This window comes from Pteropus medius, unplaced genomic scaffold (assembly GCF_902729225.1).
Source record: "Pteropus medius unplaced genomic scaffold, Ma_sr-lr_union100, whole genome shotgun sequence".
In the NCBI taxonomy this organism is placed as follows: Eukaryota; Metazoa; Chordata; class Mammalia; order Chiroptera; family Pteropodidae; genus Pteropus; species Pteropus medius.
The window spans coordinates 7,681,110-7,702,625 of record NW_024352785.1 but is presented as its reverse complement, the minus strand read 5'-3'; the positions used below and the strand labels follow the sequence as shown (position 1 = coordinate 7,702,625).

Genomic DNA, 21,516 nt, shown 5'->3' with positions numbered 1-21,516 from the left:
ATCCATAGCCCATAGACCTGCCCAGACCTTCTTGGTCTGACTTATGAAGTATTAAGAGGTTCTGATTGCATCCAGGGAAATGGGAGAAGAATTCATTCTCTTTCTCATTCAGAAAACCCTGCAGCACCCAGGGGCTCACTCCCTGGGATGTCACAGTGAGAGGCAGGTTGAATTTGCCCGATGCTGACCTGGTTTACCAGCACTTTGAAATCTCTAACTCTTAAGGTCCATTTTTTTAAAAATTGACATATAATTGACATAAAAGATTGTATAAGCTTAAGGAGTCTAAGGCATTCTAAGGACCATTTTAAAATCGTAGCTGAATAAAAAACTTGGCAAATAAAAGACACTGAATTTTTAAAAAATGTATTATTGTTATTTATTTTATTGTGGTAAGAACACCTAACATGAGATCTACCCTCTTAACAGATTTTTAAGCGTACAATACGGTTTTGCTATCCACAGGTACAAATTTATTCATTTTGCACAGCTGAAACTTTATACCCATTGATTAGCAATTTCCCATTTCCTCCTCCCTCTGAGGTTGAATTTTAAGAAATGAGTTAATTAGACTAGAGTCACCTCTACAGGACTTACCCTCTCTTTTCCTCTATTCTACAGTTAAAATTTGATTAAAGTAACTAAATAGATATATGATAAAGCAAGTAGAATCTAGGTGATACGTATACAGAGTATCCACTGTAAAATGATTTCAACTTTTCTATACATTTGAAATTTTCATAATATTGGAAAATAAATAAATGACTGAAGCAGAGTTTACACATGGGTTGCCCACAGGCCACACAAAATACATAGACATGATTTATTTGGCCATCAAAGAATTGTTTTTAATTGTATAAAAATCTGTATTTCTAGTTTCTCTAGAAAAAACAGGAGGCATCAGGCCCTACATTCTTGCATGGACACAGTTGGCTGGAGCTGGGGAGTGGCTGTCCCCAGTTCTTGGCCTGGCTGGCTCCTCCTCTTCATTTGGGCTTTGGGTCACATACCAGCTCCTCAGAGGTCTTTCATAACCACCTTTTCCTTCTCCTCATGCCCAGTTTCTAGTACATGATGTCCTCATTTTTTCATTGTAGTTATTATGTAAAGTTATTTTTGTTTACTTGTTTAGTGTCTGCCTCTTCCACTTCAGTGCAAGTGCTACAAAAGCAAGGATCTAGTCTCTTTTTCACCATAGAATGCCCCCATTCCTAGAACAAGCGTTTAATCCACAAACATACACACCCAGGAACATGAGGGAATTCTAACAATTGTGAGGCTGTAGGCTTTCAGATAAATACTGTGAAAAAAAAAAGTCTATATATACATTTAATGTTCCCCTGATTTGGGCTTGCCTTTCAGGATAGGCTTTGGCTGTTTGTTACACCTGGATGCCAATATTAAAACTGGGCAAGGAAGGCTGAGATTTGATGGTTTAATTTATTTCCTTAATTATTATGATTTTACAAAATGGCTTTGACTGGCGACACAAAAGGCAAGGTTGCCACCTACTGTTTAGATGTGTAAATGTGTGACATTAGCAGTACCTTTTTAAAAAATTGTATGAGTTTATAAAAGTCAAGCTTCCACAACTGCTATAACACAGACCAGAATATACCAAGGGGGCATAATTCCCCACAAAGTGTCTCTGAAGAGGCCGTAAAGGGATTCTTTCCATTTTCACAGGCTTCTGCCAAAACTTGGGATACTGTCTTAGTTACTAAAGAAATCTGAAACAAAAAAGAGAACTGTCTAGCTCAGTGTCACAAGGTAGCATATTCTCCAGACTGTGTTTTTTAAATTCCGCATGCCTCCCCGTTAAGGTGTGCTGCTTATAAAATAAGTAAAATTAGTGTTACAGAAAATAGCAACCTACCATTTCAGCTGCTTTTCGCTCTGGCAACATAGGGAAGGATGTACCCTTAAGGTTCAGAAACACATGAGCCATTCAGACACCTAATTGGATGTGACCAAGCATGAGACTTACCTGTACTGAAAAATCTTGGTAGCCTTTGGCTGGGTATTTATCATTCCCAAGCCATGCTGAAGACTGGCGAGACAAAGGGAAGCTGTGGAGAGTGGCGAGATGATGGTGGTGCCAAGGGGAACCATTTCATAAAGAGCCTGGGTTATAGGCTCCTAAGATACGGCTTCGAGAAACTAGGTTATTAGAAATGATGGAAAATGGGTGGTGAGATGAGCTGGTGGATAGAAATAACCATGGCAACCAAACTATCCATTTTCTTATTATTTCACTTTCCTTAGACTAAAAACAGATCACTGCAAACAAGTCAGGAATGGTTTATATCTCATGCTACAGCTTTTGCTGTATTTTTATGGGCATGTAAAGAAATGCTCTCCTTATCTTGAGAAATTATCATATTCTTTTGGCTCTAACCATCTAGTCTGTGCTCTCTATATTATCTTAATGCATACAGTGCTCTATTTTTACTTAAAAAATATTTTCTAAGATCAAATAGAATAAGTATAAATTACAAAGCCAGAGTTAGATGCTTTTTGGAAACGACCTACTCAATGCAGGAATCTTTTTCTTTTTTCTTTTTTGTCATCCTGAGAGATCTAGGCTCTAATTAAATCTCTTTAATGACAAGGAGCTCACCACCTCATGATGTAGCAATTCCATAATTAAAGGATGGATCATTCTATTTCCATTTACTCCTGTAATTGATATTTATTTAGCCCCTATTCTGTCAGGCTCTGTGCTGGGAATTTTGAATCTAGTGGTGAAGAAGCTGAGCACTTAGTGCCTGAACATATAGAAGTTACGATCTGCTTCCCTATAACTCTCCTGTGGCTATGTGCAATCGGAAACAATATAGAACAAGACCATTATCTTTTTCCCATGTGAGAGTCCTCTAAAGCTGGTAGAGAACCTTTATATTTTCCCTTGCCGACACAGCTTGTGGAATCAGTGTGGATTCCACAGCTGCGAGCAGGCAAATGAATGAACAAAATCCCTGGCCAAAAATGGATCTATCTGAGAGAAACGGTACAGCTCAGAAAATTGAAGGGAGAGTGGAAGAATCAAGCTTGGAGAGAGCAGAAAAGGCAGCTTTGGGGATCTAAATAGCAGGAACTAATGAACAGTTTTTTCAAGGTGCTGCTATTGTTTCGGCAACAATTATTTTCAGTCTTTTGGCCCTCTGATTAAGATTCGAACTGCAGGAAGAGTTGGCCCAGTGTGGGTTCCATGTCCACCCCATCTGAAACATGCCTACCCCTTGCTTGGGTGGCAGTGGTATTTCTTCATGTCTACACAGAATGTAGCCAATGAAGCAAAGAAAGATCAAGGAACTGCTGCCAGGAGGAGGAGGAATGAATGCTGGAGGCAAAACCAACAAATGACCACCACAGTTGCCATCTTAATCACCATCATGTGGGCAGACAGACAACTTGGAGACAGAGATGCAAAGGGAAACTTGGAGGTCCTCCCTTAGAAAGTAACACTCAACTGCTGGGCCTCATAGATTGATCTCGCCTTTCTAGTAATAATCTCCAGGTCTGCCTCACCTTCTCCATCTGATCCTCAGGATGACATTGACGACCTCACCCCTGTGGGTCTCATTCCATCTTGAATTCATTTTTCCTGGGAGGCACAGGAGGCACCCGGCTGCCTTCCTGGCAGAGAGATGACGGAGATTCAGCTGTGCTTTCGGCTCTGCCTTTTGAAACCCGCCCGCTGGGTCCAACCCAGGTACTAACACTGCTTCAAATCTTGCCCTTATTTCCAAGCAAGGATACCAAAATTGTGATCCCCACCCATTCCTCATTTCATTATTTCACCCATGTGCATATCACAGCTGACTGTGTAACAGTAAATGAGCTTAGGTGTTTCACATGCTTATTCTTGGGAATCAGTTTTGCTAAAAGTACACCTTCATTTATGCCGGAGGTTAATGTCAAGACGATTTATATACTTAAGATAAGGGAAAAACCTTTAACTCTCTCCACTATTCTGGCAGCACCCCACTTTTTTTTTTTTTTTTGAGAGTTACTACAGTATTTCAGATCTCATCTGCAGGCTCCTTAGCGCTTTGGAATAGAACTCACTTGGGCCCAGTGTCATATATAATCTTAAAGCTGCCAGCTGTGCTTGCTCTTGCATTCACATGGCCTACCTAGCTTCTACCCAGTCTAATTTGAACATCAGTGTCCTTGTTAGAAGGCCAGAGAGAAATTGACTAGATCTGCCTTCACTCTGCAGAACTGTGTAGTATTTAAAAGAGCAAGGGCTCTGCAACCAGAAAGACCTGCATTTAAGCTCTATTCCTGTCTTGTACTAGTTGTGTGGCCTTCGTTCAGTTATTTACCTATTCCATGTCTCTGTACTGAAGAAATGAAAAGGCTTTTCAAAAAGAAGATACTAAGAGAGTAGCAATTCTAGGAAGCGGCTACAACCCTAGAACTGGGGGAATCACTGGAAGAGTTTGAGATTGTTAAAGTTTAGGGCTTGAGGAGGGGCCCTGCAAAGCTGAAGCTCAGACCTCTGATAAGGGTCACTGCTCACTCAGCTGTACTGTTGCCTCAGGAACTTGAAGGACGCCCTGTGGGGTGAGACCCAGACCTCTGAGGAGGGGGCACTGACTCGCTGGTGCTGGGATCTCTAGGGAATGTAATGGTGCTGGTTCTGTGAGTGTTGGAAAAATGCAAGCCAGAAGCAACTGATGCTACTAGGACAACCTGCTGCTGCCCCTGAGATGAAAATCCATTGCTAGGATGGTGCTGACAGGAACAATAAGACAAAAGGAACAGGAAGTACACAGGCAGGAGTGTGTCCCTTCTTCCTCCAGCCTTGTAGTCTCCCGCTAGTGCCCCTTATTGGCAAAGCCTAAAAGGGATCCAGTTGATAAAGGAGAACTGAGGTTTGTGGATTCCTACTAGCCTCAAAATCACAGAGCAGACTATAAAAGGATGCGTTTGATGCTGGAAAACAATAACTTAATATCCGGCCACTCCTTTGGCCACTCAGCACCCACAGGCACCTTTCTTCCACACAAGAGCTTCCCCACGGACATCCAGACATGGAAAACAACTTCAGGTTTCTGTTTGACTAAATGCAACTTCCTTTACACAGAGGATGTCCTCAACCTCATTGTATCTCAATGTCCCAATAGCCCTCAAAGTCTGAGCAGTCACTGTATCTACTTCTGGGAGACAGTAATATCCATCTTTGAGCTATCTTAGTTATTCTCAAATTCCGTCTCATCAAAATATTCTACTACGGAAAGACTAAATTGTCTTACATAAAATAGTATGGGGAAGAAGAAATACAAAATTAGTTTATATCAGCAGTCAACAAACTCCAACCTATAGGCCAAATCCAAATTAAAAAAAAAATTATTAAAACACAGCTACACCCATTTATTTACATATTATCTACGGATGCTTTCAGGTTACAATGGCAGAGCTGAGTACTTGCAGCAAGGACCATATGGTCTGCAAAGCCTAAAATATTATCTGGTCCTTTACAGAAAATTTTACCGTTTTTTCTCTCTCTCTCTCTCTCTCTCTCTCTCTCTCTCTCTCTCTCTCTCTCTCTCTCTCTCTCTCTCTCTCTCTCCTATACTAAGTTTTCTATGCTCTCAGTCAGAACCTCAGCTAGTTCTTAACTTGAAGTAGCCCAAATATTCATTCCCGAATGAATGACAGAATGATTTCAGAAGTGTCTGAACCCTCAGTGGTTCTGCCTTTTTTTTTTTAGTTGCTGGAGTTTTCCATTAGCTTTTGCTATTGGTCATGGAAGTGCTAAGGTACACCCCCAGAGAATCCCCTGAGTTCTGAACATGGTCCTCCCTACCTTCATTTTATAATAGCAATACCATTGGCCCTTGGTAATCAGAATCGATCATCCCAGCCATTAGAGTAATCTTTTTTACCTGTTGATTGAAGGATATGAGGACCCCAAAATGACCAGGTAGCAGTCTCATATTTCAATTCAATGGAAACATTGCTGTGTACCCAAAAGGAATCATTCCTCCCTTCAAACCAGTACAGAACATTATAACGGGGATGGGAGGCAAAAATTCTGCAAGAAGGTTATTATACGTAATAGTGAGAGGAGACATTCCCTTATCTACCTCTTGATTCTTCGACCCATGTATGCTGGCAGTGGATGAAAGAGCACCAAATATTAGTTACTGATCTAAGCAAGTACTGTCTTTTATAAGAGAGAATCCCATGTTTTTAGGATATTGTATTTTAACTGGCACTGTAACCTAGATTTCAGTCTCATCAGAATATTCTATTACCGTTCTATTGGGCCAGCTGCTTCTGGGTGATGGGAAACATGGTAAGACAGAGAGGCGTCTGGTGTGTAGTATCTTCCATACAAACTGATCCAAAGGCATCAGCGTTAGTGATAGGTCAGGTAGCTTCCAAGTCAGGGGGCATTCACTGTGTCCTCAGGCAAATAAAGGAGGCTAGCTTAGCCAAACATCTAATGACTACACTCAATCTCCAGACCTACCTGAGTGTTCTTTGTGCTTCTTGCTTTTTTTTTTTTTTTTTTCCCTTGAAATAGTCTTCTTGTGAATACTCTCCTCCTGGGCCTCTCATCACTGCTGTCAAAGGCTTCTCAGAACAAGAAGAGCTTTCTGTGCTGGAACTCGAGAGGCTTCCAAGCCACAGAGGGACTTCTTCCTGCTGAACAGCATAGGCAATACTTTCTAGACCCCCATGGACCTTGTGACAGCTGTATCCCAATTGGCCTAATTCTCCTTGGCTATTCAGTCAGAACGGGTATCATGGACCTAGAAACAGAGTCAATTCTTTCTCTTAGGGACAGTGACTGGGTCAGGATGAGGCCCGCCTAGTGTGCCTGCCCCCCAGGCCATATCTCAGGTCTGCTACACCTAGCTCCATGGCCTTTGTCCAACCCTTTCTTTAGCATTTAATGCAATATAGTTGATGTGAATTAGATCAAATCTAATTTTGGTCATTTCCTCTAAAGTCATACTTAGTGAAAGTAATTCCAGTACATGATTATTAAAAGAAACACCAGGGTTTCACTGGCCCCAAACAATCATGACAAAATGAGATCCTGGAAAGGAACAAACAAGCAAGATTCTGAATGAGCTAAAGTACTAAGGGTTATTGATTAGTAAGTATGTATTATATAAGCATGTAAGTGCTTTTTAATTAAATAAGAGCAATAATGTTTGTGTGTCGAGAATTTTGAATAAGGCCTCCAGTTTATAGCTGGTTTTTTAGTTTTTATGTAAAAAGAGTTCTAAATTTTCTATTTGAGGTGAATTTGTTTGGCATTTAATTAGAAAAACACTTATAATTATCCAACTAACACTTCCTATATTTCTTCGGATTCTTTAAATCATTGGGCTATAGAATCAGGGCAGGCCTGGTAGGAAGTCAGAAGCCAGTTCCAACTGTTTTCTTAACATTACCTAATCCACTGTGTGTGACCCTGGGCTTAATTTCTCTGGGCGCCAGTTTTCTCATCTAGAAAACGAAATTATTTCAAGGTCTTTTTCATTTTAAAATTATGGTATGAAATAACAAGTGATAAAATTTAACACAATGTGACTGATTAAAGGATAAGGCAGGGACTGAATTAGCTATAGACAACCATAACTTCTGTATTTAAATTCAAACTCTTTTGAGCCTAACAGATTTTTTGAATGCTCAAGATAAAACAACTATCAATTCATCTGATATAAATATGGTCTATCTGCTCTGAGTACGTCTTGATTTTATTTCCCCAGAGAACTGGCAAAAGATTGCTCCGATATTTACTGGTAGGAGAGAAATTCAATCTAGGTGCTGGCAGCTAGAAGCACATGTCTGGTTACTATAAAATCCATACAGCCTACTCCAATTACTCCAAGGGGATTACAGTGGGGTTTGTTTGATTCTCTATCTTGTCATGGCTGGGTTGGAATGCCTCTTTCAATAATAAACAGTGACTTGCGATACTCAACACAATCTAACTTGAAATATGAGTAAGAGGATGGAGCTAGAGAAAGGTAAGGAGAGAAAAAAATGATCTAGGATGAAGGGTGTCCTCGTTAGTTTTATTCGTGTGTTGGGATCTGGTCCAATACTCCTCTTAGAAACTCAGACACTTGGAAATGCTTCTGGAAAGGAAAGCACGGACTACTGTGAGAAAAGTACAGCCCATTCATTTCTTGTCTCGAGGTGCTTGGTCATGCTAAGTACGTGGATCCAAGAAGGCCAGACACACAGAGCAATGCAAGAGGGACAAGGAATGACTTGACTGAATTCTGGAAATCTGGTCATGAGTTTATATTGTTTGTGAAGGACAGGGTCTGAGTCAGACTTCCTCACAGAGGACCAGGGCGCCCAAGAGGCCAAATGGGGATTGGATTTTGAGTTTCTGAGTCTGGATTAAGAATTCAAAGGTGACCGATGCAGCTGCACAGGGTCTTCTGCTCAGAAAAATCCCATGCTTGAAGTTTAATGCTCTGCGATCGCCATCTTGAAATTTTTAATAATTTTATTTTTGAATTTGTGTTTTATAAGTGAAGTCAGATGGGACATGATCATGAAGCAGGAACTTAAGGCCTCGACTCGTAAGCAATCTTGCTTTTCACCATCTGCTCCCTGCTTCTTAGCTGCAGGCTCCCCCAGCAGCCACATACCCTCTGTAACCACCAGTACCCCACCAGTTATTAGCTACCCCTCTCACCAGTACCCTGTGCCCCTGGTTGGGGCCTGGGTGTGAGGCAAATAGGGTCGGGACCAAGCATGCTCATGCTGTACACACGCCCCCTGTTGAGTTGTGAGACTGGGTCTCACTCATTCCTCAAGTATCCTTGAGCATGAGGGAGTGCAACATCAAATAACAAATTAAAAACACCATGACAAATCAAGAGAGATACCACAAAAGAAGGAAAAAAGTTTTTTCTTCTGCTTTTTAAATGAGAGGCTCCATGTTTTCATTTTGCACGAGCCCCGCTAATTATGCAGCTAACACTGGTGAGAGGGGTAGCTAATAACTGTCCAAGGAGTGAGCTAGGCTGATGCTTGAATACAGGGGAGAGTAAGAATGAATAACAAATCCATGGGGCAAACACGGAGACCAGAGCTGGGCAATGAGTCATGATTTTCAAGCAGGGGAGATAAGAGAAAATGAAGGAGGTTGAGATTAAGATGAAAGCATAAGGTATTCTGAATCCAAGTTTAAACAGTGGTTGGTGTTTCAATCTTGTTTCATGCAAATGGCCAAAAATGAGGCCATCCAGTGTTGACTGTGTTCTAAGCCCATGTTAGTCCTTGAAAGTGGAAATAAAGGCAGTTATAAATTTTTCTGATCCTGTGGGATCTTACAGAGAGCTGAATTTTTCTTTTAGCCTTCCTATATTATGGAATGAATTACCATAATGAAAATTCAGTTATCAGTTATGCATTTAAAGTGAATGTAATTATTAAAAATCTTATCTTATAACATTCTTTTCGTATGTGTGTTTTAATCTATGGGGGAGAAAAAAAAAACCCTTATAGTTTCTCTCTTAAATATGGTGTCTTTAGTCCTACATATGGGCTATTGATAAGGGCTATTGCTCCTGATAATGAAGGCTTGAAACTACAAAGCAAATTCTCCCCATTCAAGGTGCCACAATCTTGCAACCCTCTCTTGCTCAGCACCTCTTAAGTTGTGCTGATTCAGGAAGAGGTGCAATCAATGTTCAGCACCTCTGCTTATTTTTAACAAAATGGAATTTAATTAAACACAATTTGTGCTCTTAATTTATTCTTCTGAAGCCTTTGTAGTTTCAGAGTTGCGACTGCTAACTACAGGTTAGTGATAGGCAAGTTTTTAACCATAATTTGGAACAGAATTTACTGATCACAGGGGGAGCAGGGGGAGCAGGGAGGAAGTTTGGAAAAAAAGTAACATCTGTCTTGTCTGACACTTTAAATTTTTATTTATTTAACAAAAACTCATATAGTGCTTACTATGGTATCAGGCACTGTTCCAAGTGCTTTATAAATGCTAATTAATTCAGTATTCATAACAATCAGGGTTGACTTATGCAGTAGACTTCGTGCCTAGTGTCCATGACAAAAAGTGTTTTAAATTTAATTTCTTTAAAGTCAGGAGAAAAAAATTGAATGTGATAATAATAATATATAATAAGGAATTCAGCCTGGATTCATTTGTCTTTATGCCACTGTAGTCATAAAAATAACTTTTAATATTATTTTATGGAAAAAATGGGCCTATGAAGGCAAATGTATGTAGGGACCACAAAAATCATAAGATAGTTCTAATAACAATGCTACTATTATCTTAATTTTATAGATGAGAGGACTGAAGCACACTTAAGTGACTTGCCAGTGCTACACAGCTAGTAACTGACAGAGCCAAGACTGAAGTCAGGTGGTCTGCTTCTAGCAGGTGTCCATAGGACACTGTGTTGAGCTATGCCGCCATGCTCACCAATCAAGTATTTCGCATGAATTTTCTACATAGCTAAAGAAGCAGTTCTCTACACAACCAAATTTTTTGGTTTTAATAATTTTGGAAGGTCTTCCACACATTTGTTATTTACTTCTTGCCTTATTAATTAGATTATCCTGAGCATAATGTAATCTACTCTTTTCCAAGATGACAATAGTGTCCTTATCCATAGATAACCTTATTGAGTATTTTTTGTGTACCTGACACTCTTTAAGACTTGTTTTATAAGTGTTAATTCATTGAATCCTCACAACTCTATGAGGCATTTAGATTTTTCTAGATGAGGAAACCCAATTAAGTTAGGTTAAGCTACATGTCCAAGGTCACCCAGCCAGCTGATGGCAATGGAACCTAGGTAGGCTGCCTCCACAGTGGCCCCTCTCAAGCAGGGTAGAGCAGCAGTTTTGCGTTGTGCGATATAGAATGATGCTCTCCGCAGCTTTATTTCTACTTCTAAGATCTTCACGCCAAGATGTTATTTTAAGTCTTGTGTCAACTCTTAAGGGTATGTGTCTTCTCTCTCTCTGTCAGGCAATTGGCTGACAATTTTAGCTGTGTTTTGTTTCTAGTACTCACATTTATCACTTGATAAATTTATGGAGTGCCTACTAAGGGCTGTGTTGTATTTTATTTGCTGCTTCCAATTACTTTAATGAAGAACCAGCGAGCCCATTTTCTTAGCGTTCTATGTGTCAAGTAGATCAACATGTGCTGGAGGGAGATGTGCCCCTGTAATCAGCCTTGTGATCCTCATTGCCTTGCCTTGTAAGGGTGATTTAGATGCATTGGGGAATTTTGTTTTTAATGTTCATTTATTTCTTATTTTTCAGCTAAGTTTTCAATAGTGAGTGCTGATAAGGGACATGACAGATATTATACGTAAGGGAAAAATACTTGGCATATCTTACTTGATTGAACAAGTGGCTTGACAGAATTCATTTGTTAGGTAGCTGCACTATCTTTGTGGTCTTTATTGAATAGTGTTAAAAATTATTTAAGTGGAAAATAAGACTCCATTAGGCTATTCTGGGTTAGTTCTTCGCTTATGGCTCAATCTTGAATAGTACTAGCTCTGAAGTTGGGAGGGACTCCATCTCTCTACCTATATATCTCTGTGTATGTCATACATACCACACACACACACACACACACACACACACACGTTTTTACGTAGGAATAAATGCTTTTTATTTGTTCTGACTCCTGCTCATATCCAAATATCACATTATGCATATTTTAAATTTGGCCTGCATGACTATTTTAGGGTTTATAATCCAACTGGATGTAACTCTAGGATTTGAAGACTGCTTCCTTCCATGACTTTGATTCTTTTCTATTAACCCCATTTCAATTCTTGGCCTTCATGTCCTTCTTAGGAAACACACACCTGAGACCTTACCCTTATGACTGGCCCCAGAAGGCTGTGTTGATAGGGAATCAGTTTACAAGTCTGCAGAGGCTTGGCAGTTTCTGGGCTTACTGTTTAGTTGTCATGGAAATACCTAGAGCACTTTGTAGGTTCTAGAATATTAACCGATACTTTGGATAGGAAGAAAACAGGCAAGAGAGGAGTAAATTTCTTCATCTGTTTTTAAAAACAAGTAAAGTACTCTAGACTACTACCTAAGTGAGAGTTTACAAACTGGTGATGCTCAGGTTGGATTTGGGCCATAGACGCGTTTTCTTTGGCCTGCATCTTAAACTACGAAACTTTAAAATCAGTTGCTTTTATTTAAAAATCAGGATATTTCACCACATAATCTCCAGACTTCTAATTTCTTTTGAAAATTGGGTGACCCAGCAGCATGGGACCCCAAAATTGGCCAGAATTGGGTAGCACCTGGCCGCTTTAGACAGGGCAAAAACACCAATTTGTCACAACCCAACTGTAGTTCAATTGCTTACTTACATGCCCTGCCTCTGCCCTGGAGCATTTGATTTTGTATCCCCTACTATGAGTCAATGAAGGATACAAGCTCAAAAGCTCAGGACCACAATACCTCTACTTAGTTTATATAATTGAAAAAATTAATATTGAAAAATACATGCATATAAAAAATTAAAACTGTGTAGAAATGTGGACAATAAAAAGTATAAATCCAGTGACCTCGCTGACCAATAATTACCTTTCTCTGAGAAATAATACTGGTAATAGTTGATTTTGATATTTTCTATGAATAGGATTTTTTTAACCAACTGGGGTTATCTACTTTTTGTAAGGCTGTCTGTATATGCAAATACTGGGTTCCACACATGCGCAAGAGCAATGTAATATATTAAAGTAATTATCTGTATAAATTTCCAAATATTAAAGAAAAACTGATTTCTAATTATCTGGCTTATTACCTTCACTAGTCAGCTCTTCATGGAAGGAATTCATCCATTCAGTAGACATTCATTGAGTTCTGATTATGTTCAAGACACTCTGTGAGGCAAAGTAGAAAATATAGAGATGAATTAAAAACAAAATCAACAACATTAACAAAAGAAAAAAGTGATTAATTTTTTTCCCAAAAGCAATGAGGTAAATGTATTGAATTTTGAATTAAACATGCCCATTTTCCATGGACCAAGTCTAAGATTTGAAGGATTACAAAAGTCCTAGAAATAATCCAAACCTGAAAAAATAAATTAAAAGAAAAGGGTTAGCTAAATGGGGAGGATGTGGGTAATGCAGAGTTGGTAGGAGATGGATCACGTGAGGTGAGGTACAAAGGAGAACTCACCAACAAAGCATGACTTCCCAGAATAAAGACCTGCAGGCATTTGGTATGTTCGGACAGATAAAACCTCCCTGGGTATATTACTGCAGTTCCTATTCTCTCTCAAGTAGATTTCAATGAGAATTTTGCTAAAATGAAATTAAGAGAGCTACAAAAGTAAAAATAAAATTAGAGATGTACTCATGAGAGATTTAAAGAGAAAGAAATTTTGCCTTTAATGTCTTGCATCTTAGTTACTTGGAAACAATAATTTCTTCTTCTTGCTGAAAACTCTCCTTGAATTACAGAATGGTAAAAGCTTTAAGGAAATAAACAACCAAAACCAAACTGAAAACCTATATGGTTATCTTAAGTGCTTTTTTCCTCCTGTAGTTTTTCAGACAGTTGGGGCTTCTTGGAAATAATAGAAAATATTCATTCGTTACAAATCTAAGGTTGCTTGTGGATGAAACATTAGGGGAACCTACGGCACACTCAAGAATTCTTTCCAAAGAAATATCACCCTTCAAAAATCCTTTATTTTGATCTTCAGACACCTGATACATTTATATGCTCAACATGGATGAGGAGTTAAGAGTTATGCAACTCTAGTTTTGACATGTATAGTGGCTATGTAAGATATTAACACTGGATAAAGTTGGGTGAAGGGTACATGGGAACCTCTGAACTATTTTTGTGATTTCTTGTGAGTCTTAAACTATTTCAAAATATAAAATTATTTAAAAAATGGTCATGCAACCAATTTTCACTTTGCTTTGGAATGTATCTTTTTTCTTGAATGCTTCAGTTAGAAGTTCTAATTTAAAAACTTCCTACTTAAATGATTTTATGGATTAATGCTAATTAAAGTGTCAATGAAATTGTTTGAATTTACTCAAGCAAAAATATTCCTTATTAGAAGAGCGTTTTATTCCCTCTTGAGTCACCTAGGCTAAATTTCTTTAATGACAAACTTTATCAGATAATTGGTCAGTCTTAATTTCCTTTTTTCTTTATTTTAGTACTTTAGATATAAATGTGTCTCTCATAATAATCCCATAAGTCTACATTTTTTCTTTTATCTAACTAGTATATGAATAGAGCTGTTTGAAATATCAGCAGCACCATAATCAATAACTACTTATTGGTATTACTTTGCTCAAGAGTTTTTCTCCCCTCAACATGTTATATCGGTCTATGAATGCATTATGTCACATAAGTTATATAAAATCAATTAATGCCCAATTTAAAAAATTCTGTCTATTAAAAATGGTATAAATTCACTTATAAATAACATTACAGTCCACTTAAAAAATCATATTATGGTCTCTAAAAAAAGATTTACATGCCCCAAGAGATGTTCAGGTTGATTCATACTAATTGTCTAAATTTGAAAAATTAAGATGTGATCCAAAGCAATGGTGGTATCAATATACCTGTGCCATTGGTCTCCAAAATTCATTTAGCCAACAATTCTCCACAATAATCTTCATAATAGATTAAGAACACTTTTCTTGTATTCATATTTCTAATATTATTTAGGGGGACATGTATCAGTAATTTATATATTTCTATAATTTTATAAAAAGCATATAGCCTTGTTAGTGAATCATTGGGGTAACTGTCCATCTTTTTCATTCAAAAGAACACATAATTTCTGGTTAGAAGAGATCTATATGCTATCTAGCACAATTGACTGCCTACTGCTTAAATCTACTTTTTAAAATCTTCACAAACATTCTTCTAGCTTAAAGTTTCATGCTATGATCTGTAGAGCCTCAGGCGTTCAAAGACAGTGCTTCAAGGGCTGTTGTGGGGAGGAAGTGAGGGGAACTGGGAAATGCGAATGCCGATCTGGCATGAACCCAGTTCTCCTCATTCACTCATTGAACAAGAGAAATTGAGATAGCACTTGGTTTAATTAATCAGCTCTGTGTCAGATTTAATTTGCAGAGTGTCCATTGCTCAAGGAAGTGACTCTTGAGCTGAGTCTTAAGGATGAGTAGGAGTTAGCTATGCAAAATATAGTAATTGGGCACACCATTTGAGTGACAAAATATGTCACCTTAAATAAACTACAGAGAAAAAATGTCAAAGTAAAGATTGCCAAAAATTTTTCATATAAACAATAAGAAAACTGGCAAAATCCATCAGAGTCAACTGTTCCAGAACTTTAGGTATTAACCAAAGGCTTACAGCAATCTGGGGAGTGTTTATTCAAGAAAAGTGGCTGAATCTCAGTAAAAATAGTGAGATTTGTGGCATTTTAACTTAGCTATTCTCATCTTCCCTCTCTAGCTCCATGGTAGCCTTGAAAACCAATAGCTTGCAATCACATTGAAAACTGGCAAACTGGCAGCCACTGGAGGTTGCAGAATGGAGCTAGACCTCCTTCAAAGCCTTATTCCCAGAGAATTGCCATCATTTGACTTGTCTGGTGGTTCCCTAGAAGACTGACCATACTTGCAAAGCTGTCTTTATTTGACATGATTCAGAGTGAAGCTCATCTAGTGGGAAAAGCCTTTTCCTCAGGGGCGTTTGTCAAAACACTTAGTGTCAATTGTTTAAATTCGTGGCTGCTTGAGTTAATGGAGAAAGGATAAACAATAGGCTAACCAAAAGCTTAAAAGAAAAAGATAGGGAATACTATGTCCATAGGGACTCTGAAAAGCTCTGACACATTCCTATGAATCTAGAAGGCCAAATGCATGCATAGGGCGGTGTATGCCCAGGATTCTGTGCATGCACAGTGAGGGAAGACCGAGAAAGCCATAAGCTCTCATCTCTGGATGACCTTGAGTGTCTGTGCAAGTGGAAAGTGAAGGCTAAGGCAGAGTTGTTAACTTCCTGACTCAGTATTGAAGACGTGACCCAATACACACATAGGGCCCCTTGGCAAAGACTGGGAGACCACCTGGTTCTTGGCATTTAAAGAAACCACTGTCCAATCATTACCTGACCACTAAGCTAACTGAGCAGAGACTTTGCCAGTCACATATGACAAAGAACACAGACATAATCATTTAGGAAAGTTGCTAAAACAAACAAACAAGTAACAACAAAGAGCAACAACAACACATCCAGAAAAGGGAAAATCTGATTTCCACAGTTGTCACAATTTATTATTTAAATGTCTAGTTTTAACAAAAAAATTATAAATGTACAAGAAAACAAGAAAGTATGGCCCATAACTAGGAAAAAAAAATAGCAATTAATAGGAACTGTCCCTAGGGAAGCCCAGATGTTAAAGTCACTGGACTAAGACTTTAAATCAGCTATTGACCAATAAACACATGAAAATAGGCTCAACATCATTAGTCATGAGGGAAGTCCAAATCAAAACCGTTTCACACACATTAGGATTCCCATTACAAAAAATTATTAAAAAGACAGGTAATAAATGTTGGAGAGAATGTGAAGAAATTGACACCCTTATATATTGCTGATAGCAATGTTAAATGGTACAGCTGCTTTGGAAAACAGTTGGAAGTTCCTCAAAATGTCTAACATAGCATTACTATACGACTTGAAAATTCCACTTCCAGATCTATAACCAAGAGAATTAAAAACACATTAAAACAAAAAATTTTACATGAATGTTCATAACATCATTATACACAGTAGCCAAAAAGTTGAAACAACCCAAATGTCCATCAACTGATGAATGAATAAACAAAATGTGGTATATTCATACAATGAAATATTATTTAATCATAAAAAGGAATGAAGTACTAATACATGATATAACATAGATAATTTTTATGATGGTTAATTTTATGTGTCAGCTTGACTGGATCATAGAGTCCCAGGATATTTGGATAAACGCATTTCTGGATGTGTCCGTGAGAGTGTTCCTGGGTGAGATTAGCATTTGGACTGGTAGCCTGAATAAAGCAGATGGCCCTCTCCAATATGGGTGAGTATCATCCAATCCACTGAGGGCCTGAAATGAACAAGAAAGTGAAAGGAGAATCTGCTTTTCTGCCTGATGGTATGAGCTAAAACATTGGTCTTCTCCTGCCCTTGACTAGGAATTGCACCATTGACTCCCCTGGTTCTCAGGCCTCTGTGCTCAGATTGAACTATACCACTGGCTCTCCTGGGTCCCCCAATTGCAGATGGCAGATCATGGGACTTGATTTATATGAAATGTCTGAAATAAGCAACACCATAAAGACAAGAAGTAGATTGGTGTTTCCCCGGGTCTGTAGTGGGGAGAGGGAAATGGGGTGTGACTTCTTATGGGAATGGGATTTCTTTCTGGGGGGGATAAAAATGTTCCGGAATTAGACAGTGGTGATGGGTGCATAATCTTATAAATATACTAATAATCACTGAACTGTACACTTTAAAAGGGTGAATTTTATGGCTTGTGAATTATATCTCAATAAAAATAAAATAAGCTACTCGCTATTTAGGCCACACTGAAATTATGTTAATAATATGAGAAATTTTGCTTTTTAAATATGACCCTGTGAAAAGGAAGAGCAGTAAAGGGAGGAGAAAAAAAATCAATGAGGATCTCCTATGTGTCAGGCATTGTACTGGGTGCTGAGGACATAGAGAGAATAATTTATAGCCCATGCCTTAAATGACTCAGTCAAAAAGTCTAGAAAGGATAAATTATGATACAAATCAAGAAATGCTATAAAAAATGAAAAGAAATGCTGTCTAAGTCACTTTTAAGAGAATGAAAAACAAGCCACAATCTGAAAGAAATGATATAAATTATATATCTGATCAGGAATTTGTATGCAGAATATATAAAGAACTCTAAAAACTCATAAATAAAAATGAACAATTTAATTAAAAAAATGGGCAAAGATTTGAACATATACTTCATCAAAGAAGAGATACAGATATAAATAAGCATATGGAAAGATACTCAACGTCACTAGCCATTAGAGAAATGCAAATTAAAACCATAATGTGATACCACTACAAACCTGTTAGAAGTTTTACAATTAATAAGACTGGCTGCGATAGCCTGAAAAATGCTCCTTGCCCAAAGATATCCACATCCTAATTCATAGAACTTGAAACTGTTAATATTATATGCCTCCCCACCCCTGCCCCAAATAATAAGTATGTGTGTGTGTGTATGGGAGTGTCTTTTGTGATGTGACTGAGTTAAGGATCTCGAGATGAGGAGATTATTCAGGTGGACCCTAACTGCAATCACAAGTGTTTTTATAAGACAGAAATAGAGATAAATTTCACAGAAGAGGAGGCAATGTAACCACAGAAGTAGAGATTAGAATGATGTAGCCACAAGTCAAAGAATGCCAACAACCACCAGAAGCTGGAAGAGGCAAGGAACAGATTCTCCTTAGAGCCTACAGAGGAAGTGTGGCCCCACTGACACCTTGATTTCAGCCCAAAGATACCAATTTTGGACTTCTGGCTTCTAGAACTGTGAGAGAATGAATTTCTGTCAAGTCACCAAGTTCATGGTAATTTGTTTCAGCAGCCATAGGAATGAACACACTAATGATATCAAATGCTGGAAAGGATGTGAAGGAATTGGAACTCTTATATCCTGATGGTAGGAATATAAAATGGTTTAATCACTATAGAAAATAATGGCAGTTTCTTAAAATCTTTAATATTTACTAACAAATGATCTAGCCATGCTACTCTTAGATATTTACCCAAAATAAAGAAAAGCATATATTCATAAAAAAAAAGTTATACATGAATAGTCAAAGCATATAGCTCCAAACTGGGAAGAACCCCAATGTTTATCAACAGGTGAATGTATAAACAAATTGTGGTACATACATACAATGGAATACTACTCAGAATAAAAAGAAATGAACTATTGATATATACTACAATGTGAATAAATCTCAAAATAGTTACGCTGAGTGAAAGAGGCCAGACAAAAAAAGAGTGCTTACTGTAGAATTCCATTTGTACAGAATTCTAGAAAATGCAAACTAATCTATAGCTACAGAAAGCAGATCAGTGGTTGCCTGTGGAGGGAGGTGGGGCATGAGGTGATGAATGTGTTTATGGTCTTGATTATGATGACAGTTTCACAGATATATCAGACAAAATTTATCATTCTATAGTTTAAATATATGAAATTCATAATATATCAATTATGCATCAATAAAACAAACAAATAGGTGCTTTCTAAAAGCCATACACAGGGATCTGTGGTAGCACAGAAAGTGGGCGTTCCCTTGGAGCTGATGGGCTAGAGGTTTGGGACTTCCTGTTTTATTCAACCCAGCTGTCATGCACTCTTTTTTTGGGAATGGAATCTCCCTTGAACCAGGGTCAGAGGGAGGGCCATAATGTTCCGGAAACAGGATCATACTCTGAGCACTAGTCTGATAGCTTCAGACATCCTAGGACATTCATATCCCACATAACCACTGGTCATTGAAGGCAGGCTGCAGGCACCCACTGCTTTTTCAGAGTTGTGATCTAGTGAGAAACAGTGCAGGCAAGTTGATGCCAAAGTTGGAGTGATGTAGGCACAAAACGAGGGCCCAGGCACATGGTTTTGGGGCCACAGAACACAGCAGTAGAGAAAGGTCTAATTTATCTGATGAAATTTATTTTGGTGGGTATAATCTCCCTCACTTCAGAGGCAAGAAAAATATCTACAGGTAATCAGGGCACTTTCTGGCATTTCTTGAATTACTTCAAGTAACCACAAATCATATTGATGTGTCCCAAAAGCATCTACTTAAAAGAGCAAAGAAAGACTCTTGGGATAATTTAGTGGATGAAATGCCAGAGGCATGTTCTTGAATTTGAGATATGCATTCCATTTTGTATACGCTTGACTTCTCTTCATTATGAAGAATCATAGATCCTCACCGAACTGATTTGCCTAAAGCTTAGATGAAGTACGTAGCAGGTCATCAATGTTCTGTCTCTCCTGTTATAGGATCTCATACAATTCAGCTGTGGAGGAGCATGCTATTTAGCTTTACAAGGTGCTATGCTGATCTGTAAAACCGATTAGCCTCTTCAGCTCCAGCCTAGTGTGCATTTAAATTTTTTCTCAACAAAAAATGAATTAGTACTTTCTGTAAAATGTATGACAAATTGTATGGGCTAGGACAAATCAAGCAGGGTACTGGAAAATAAACCACATTAAATATAATTTAGTCCTTCATTTAAGTGACAAACATTAGTGGTTTCCTTGTAGGTATATACTGAAAGTTAATTGTAGTAGGTATTGTAAATCTACTGGTCAATTTTGATTTCCCCTGAATGGCCTTACCATTCAATATTTCATAACCTATTTCTAACTGGTAACCATAAATCACCTTCTATTATATTAAGGATTCTGGCTGTGATGAATGTGGCAGTTGCCTTCTGGGTCAGTAAAATGTATTCAGGTGTTGCTAGGTCCTGTCAGATGTTCGAACGTGTTTCATTCTGCTTTTACTTAAGAGACGGTAAAGTTTGTTAAATAAGACAGATTTCTTGTTTCCATCTTTTCCACTTAATCATTAAAATAGTTACTGGTAACTTTCAATAAAAATAATCATTGTTTTATTTTTCCACTCTAACTTATGTCTCAGTAAATTAACATTCTAAATACTTGAATGATATCTTCAAACACAAAGTAAAAAATGGGATTAAAATTGGTTTTAATCTTGAGACATCCAGAAAAGCATAAGTCAAGAACAATGTATTTGCCACAGGACTGGTGTTGAATGAGTGGCTTTGATAATTCTCTTTGTTATCTTCTGATTAGCACACATTACATACCAAAAAAAAAAAAAAGTTTTAGAATAAAATATTGCCTTTGTTTCTGGCATGTGTGCTTAATGGAATTTTTGATACATAATTGATATATTATGAATTTCATATATTTAAACTATAGAATGATAAATTTTGTCTGATATATCTGTGAAATTAGAAATCTGATGACTGAAAGGGGTTAGTGTTAGCAGCAACACACAAATTCTTTGGTATATGTAGAGATTTCTGTCCTCCACTGAACCCATTTAAGGAGTGGTCTTAGAAAGCCACGCATTGGTGCTTCCTTACCCTTACTCAAGGTCTTGGAGCCTTATATTGTTGTAGCCACAGGGATGCAGAAAGCTGGCAGCCTTCTCTGGCAGATGGGCAGCCTGAGCATACCTCCTAGAGGCCTATTCTTTATTTTCCCCTCTTTCCTTTTTCAAGAACTCCAATCAAAGAAACTGAAATTTAAAGCAAAATCAAGGACACCTTGATTGAAACAAGATTGAGATAATAGCCTCCAACTTAAAGCTGTTTTTAGCAAGATCTCTTTTAGCATCTGATATGTCAGACACTCAGTCATTGTAGATTTGTATTGGAGCAGAATATCCTGTCCTCCTGGGTATAAAAAAACTAAAGAGA

At 38.0% G+C, this 21,516-nt stretch overlaps 2 protein-coding genes across 3 annotated transcripts in view; both read right to left on the bottom strand.

Annotated features, from left to right (window-relative positions):
- APC (APC regulator of Wnt signaling pathway) overlaps nucleotides 1-12,884 on the bottom strand; it is a 223,011-nt gene extending 210,127 nt beyond the window's left edge. The window contains exon 1 of the mRNA XM_039848445.1: nucleotides 12,806-12,884. The gene's annotated coding sequence lies outside the window, so the exon portion shown is untranslated. The remainder of the gene's footprint in view (nucleotides 1-12,805) is intronic.
- A 4,051-nt stretch (nucleotides 12,885-16,935) lies between these two features.
- The window catches only part of LOC120590823 (uncharacterized), a 39,184-nt gene continuing 34,603 nt past the window's right edge, over nucleotides 16,936-21,516 (bottom strand). For both annotated transcript variants that reach the window (XM_039848459.1, XM_039848461.1), the window contains one exon: nucleotides 16,936-17,104. In XM_039848459.1, the coding sequence (XP_039704393.1) occupies nucleotides 17,026-17,104 (79 nt within the window). In that variant the 3' untranslated portion in view covers nucleotides 16,936-17,025. The remainder of the gene's footprint in view (nucleotides 17,105-21,516) is intronic.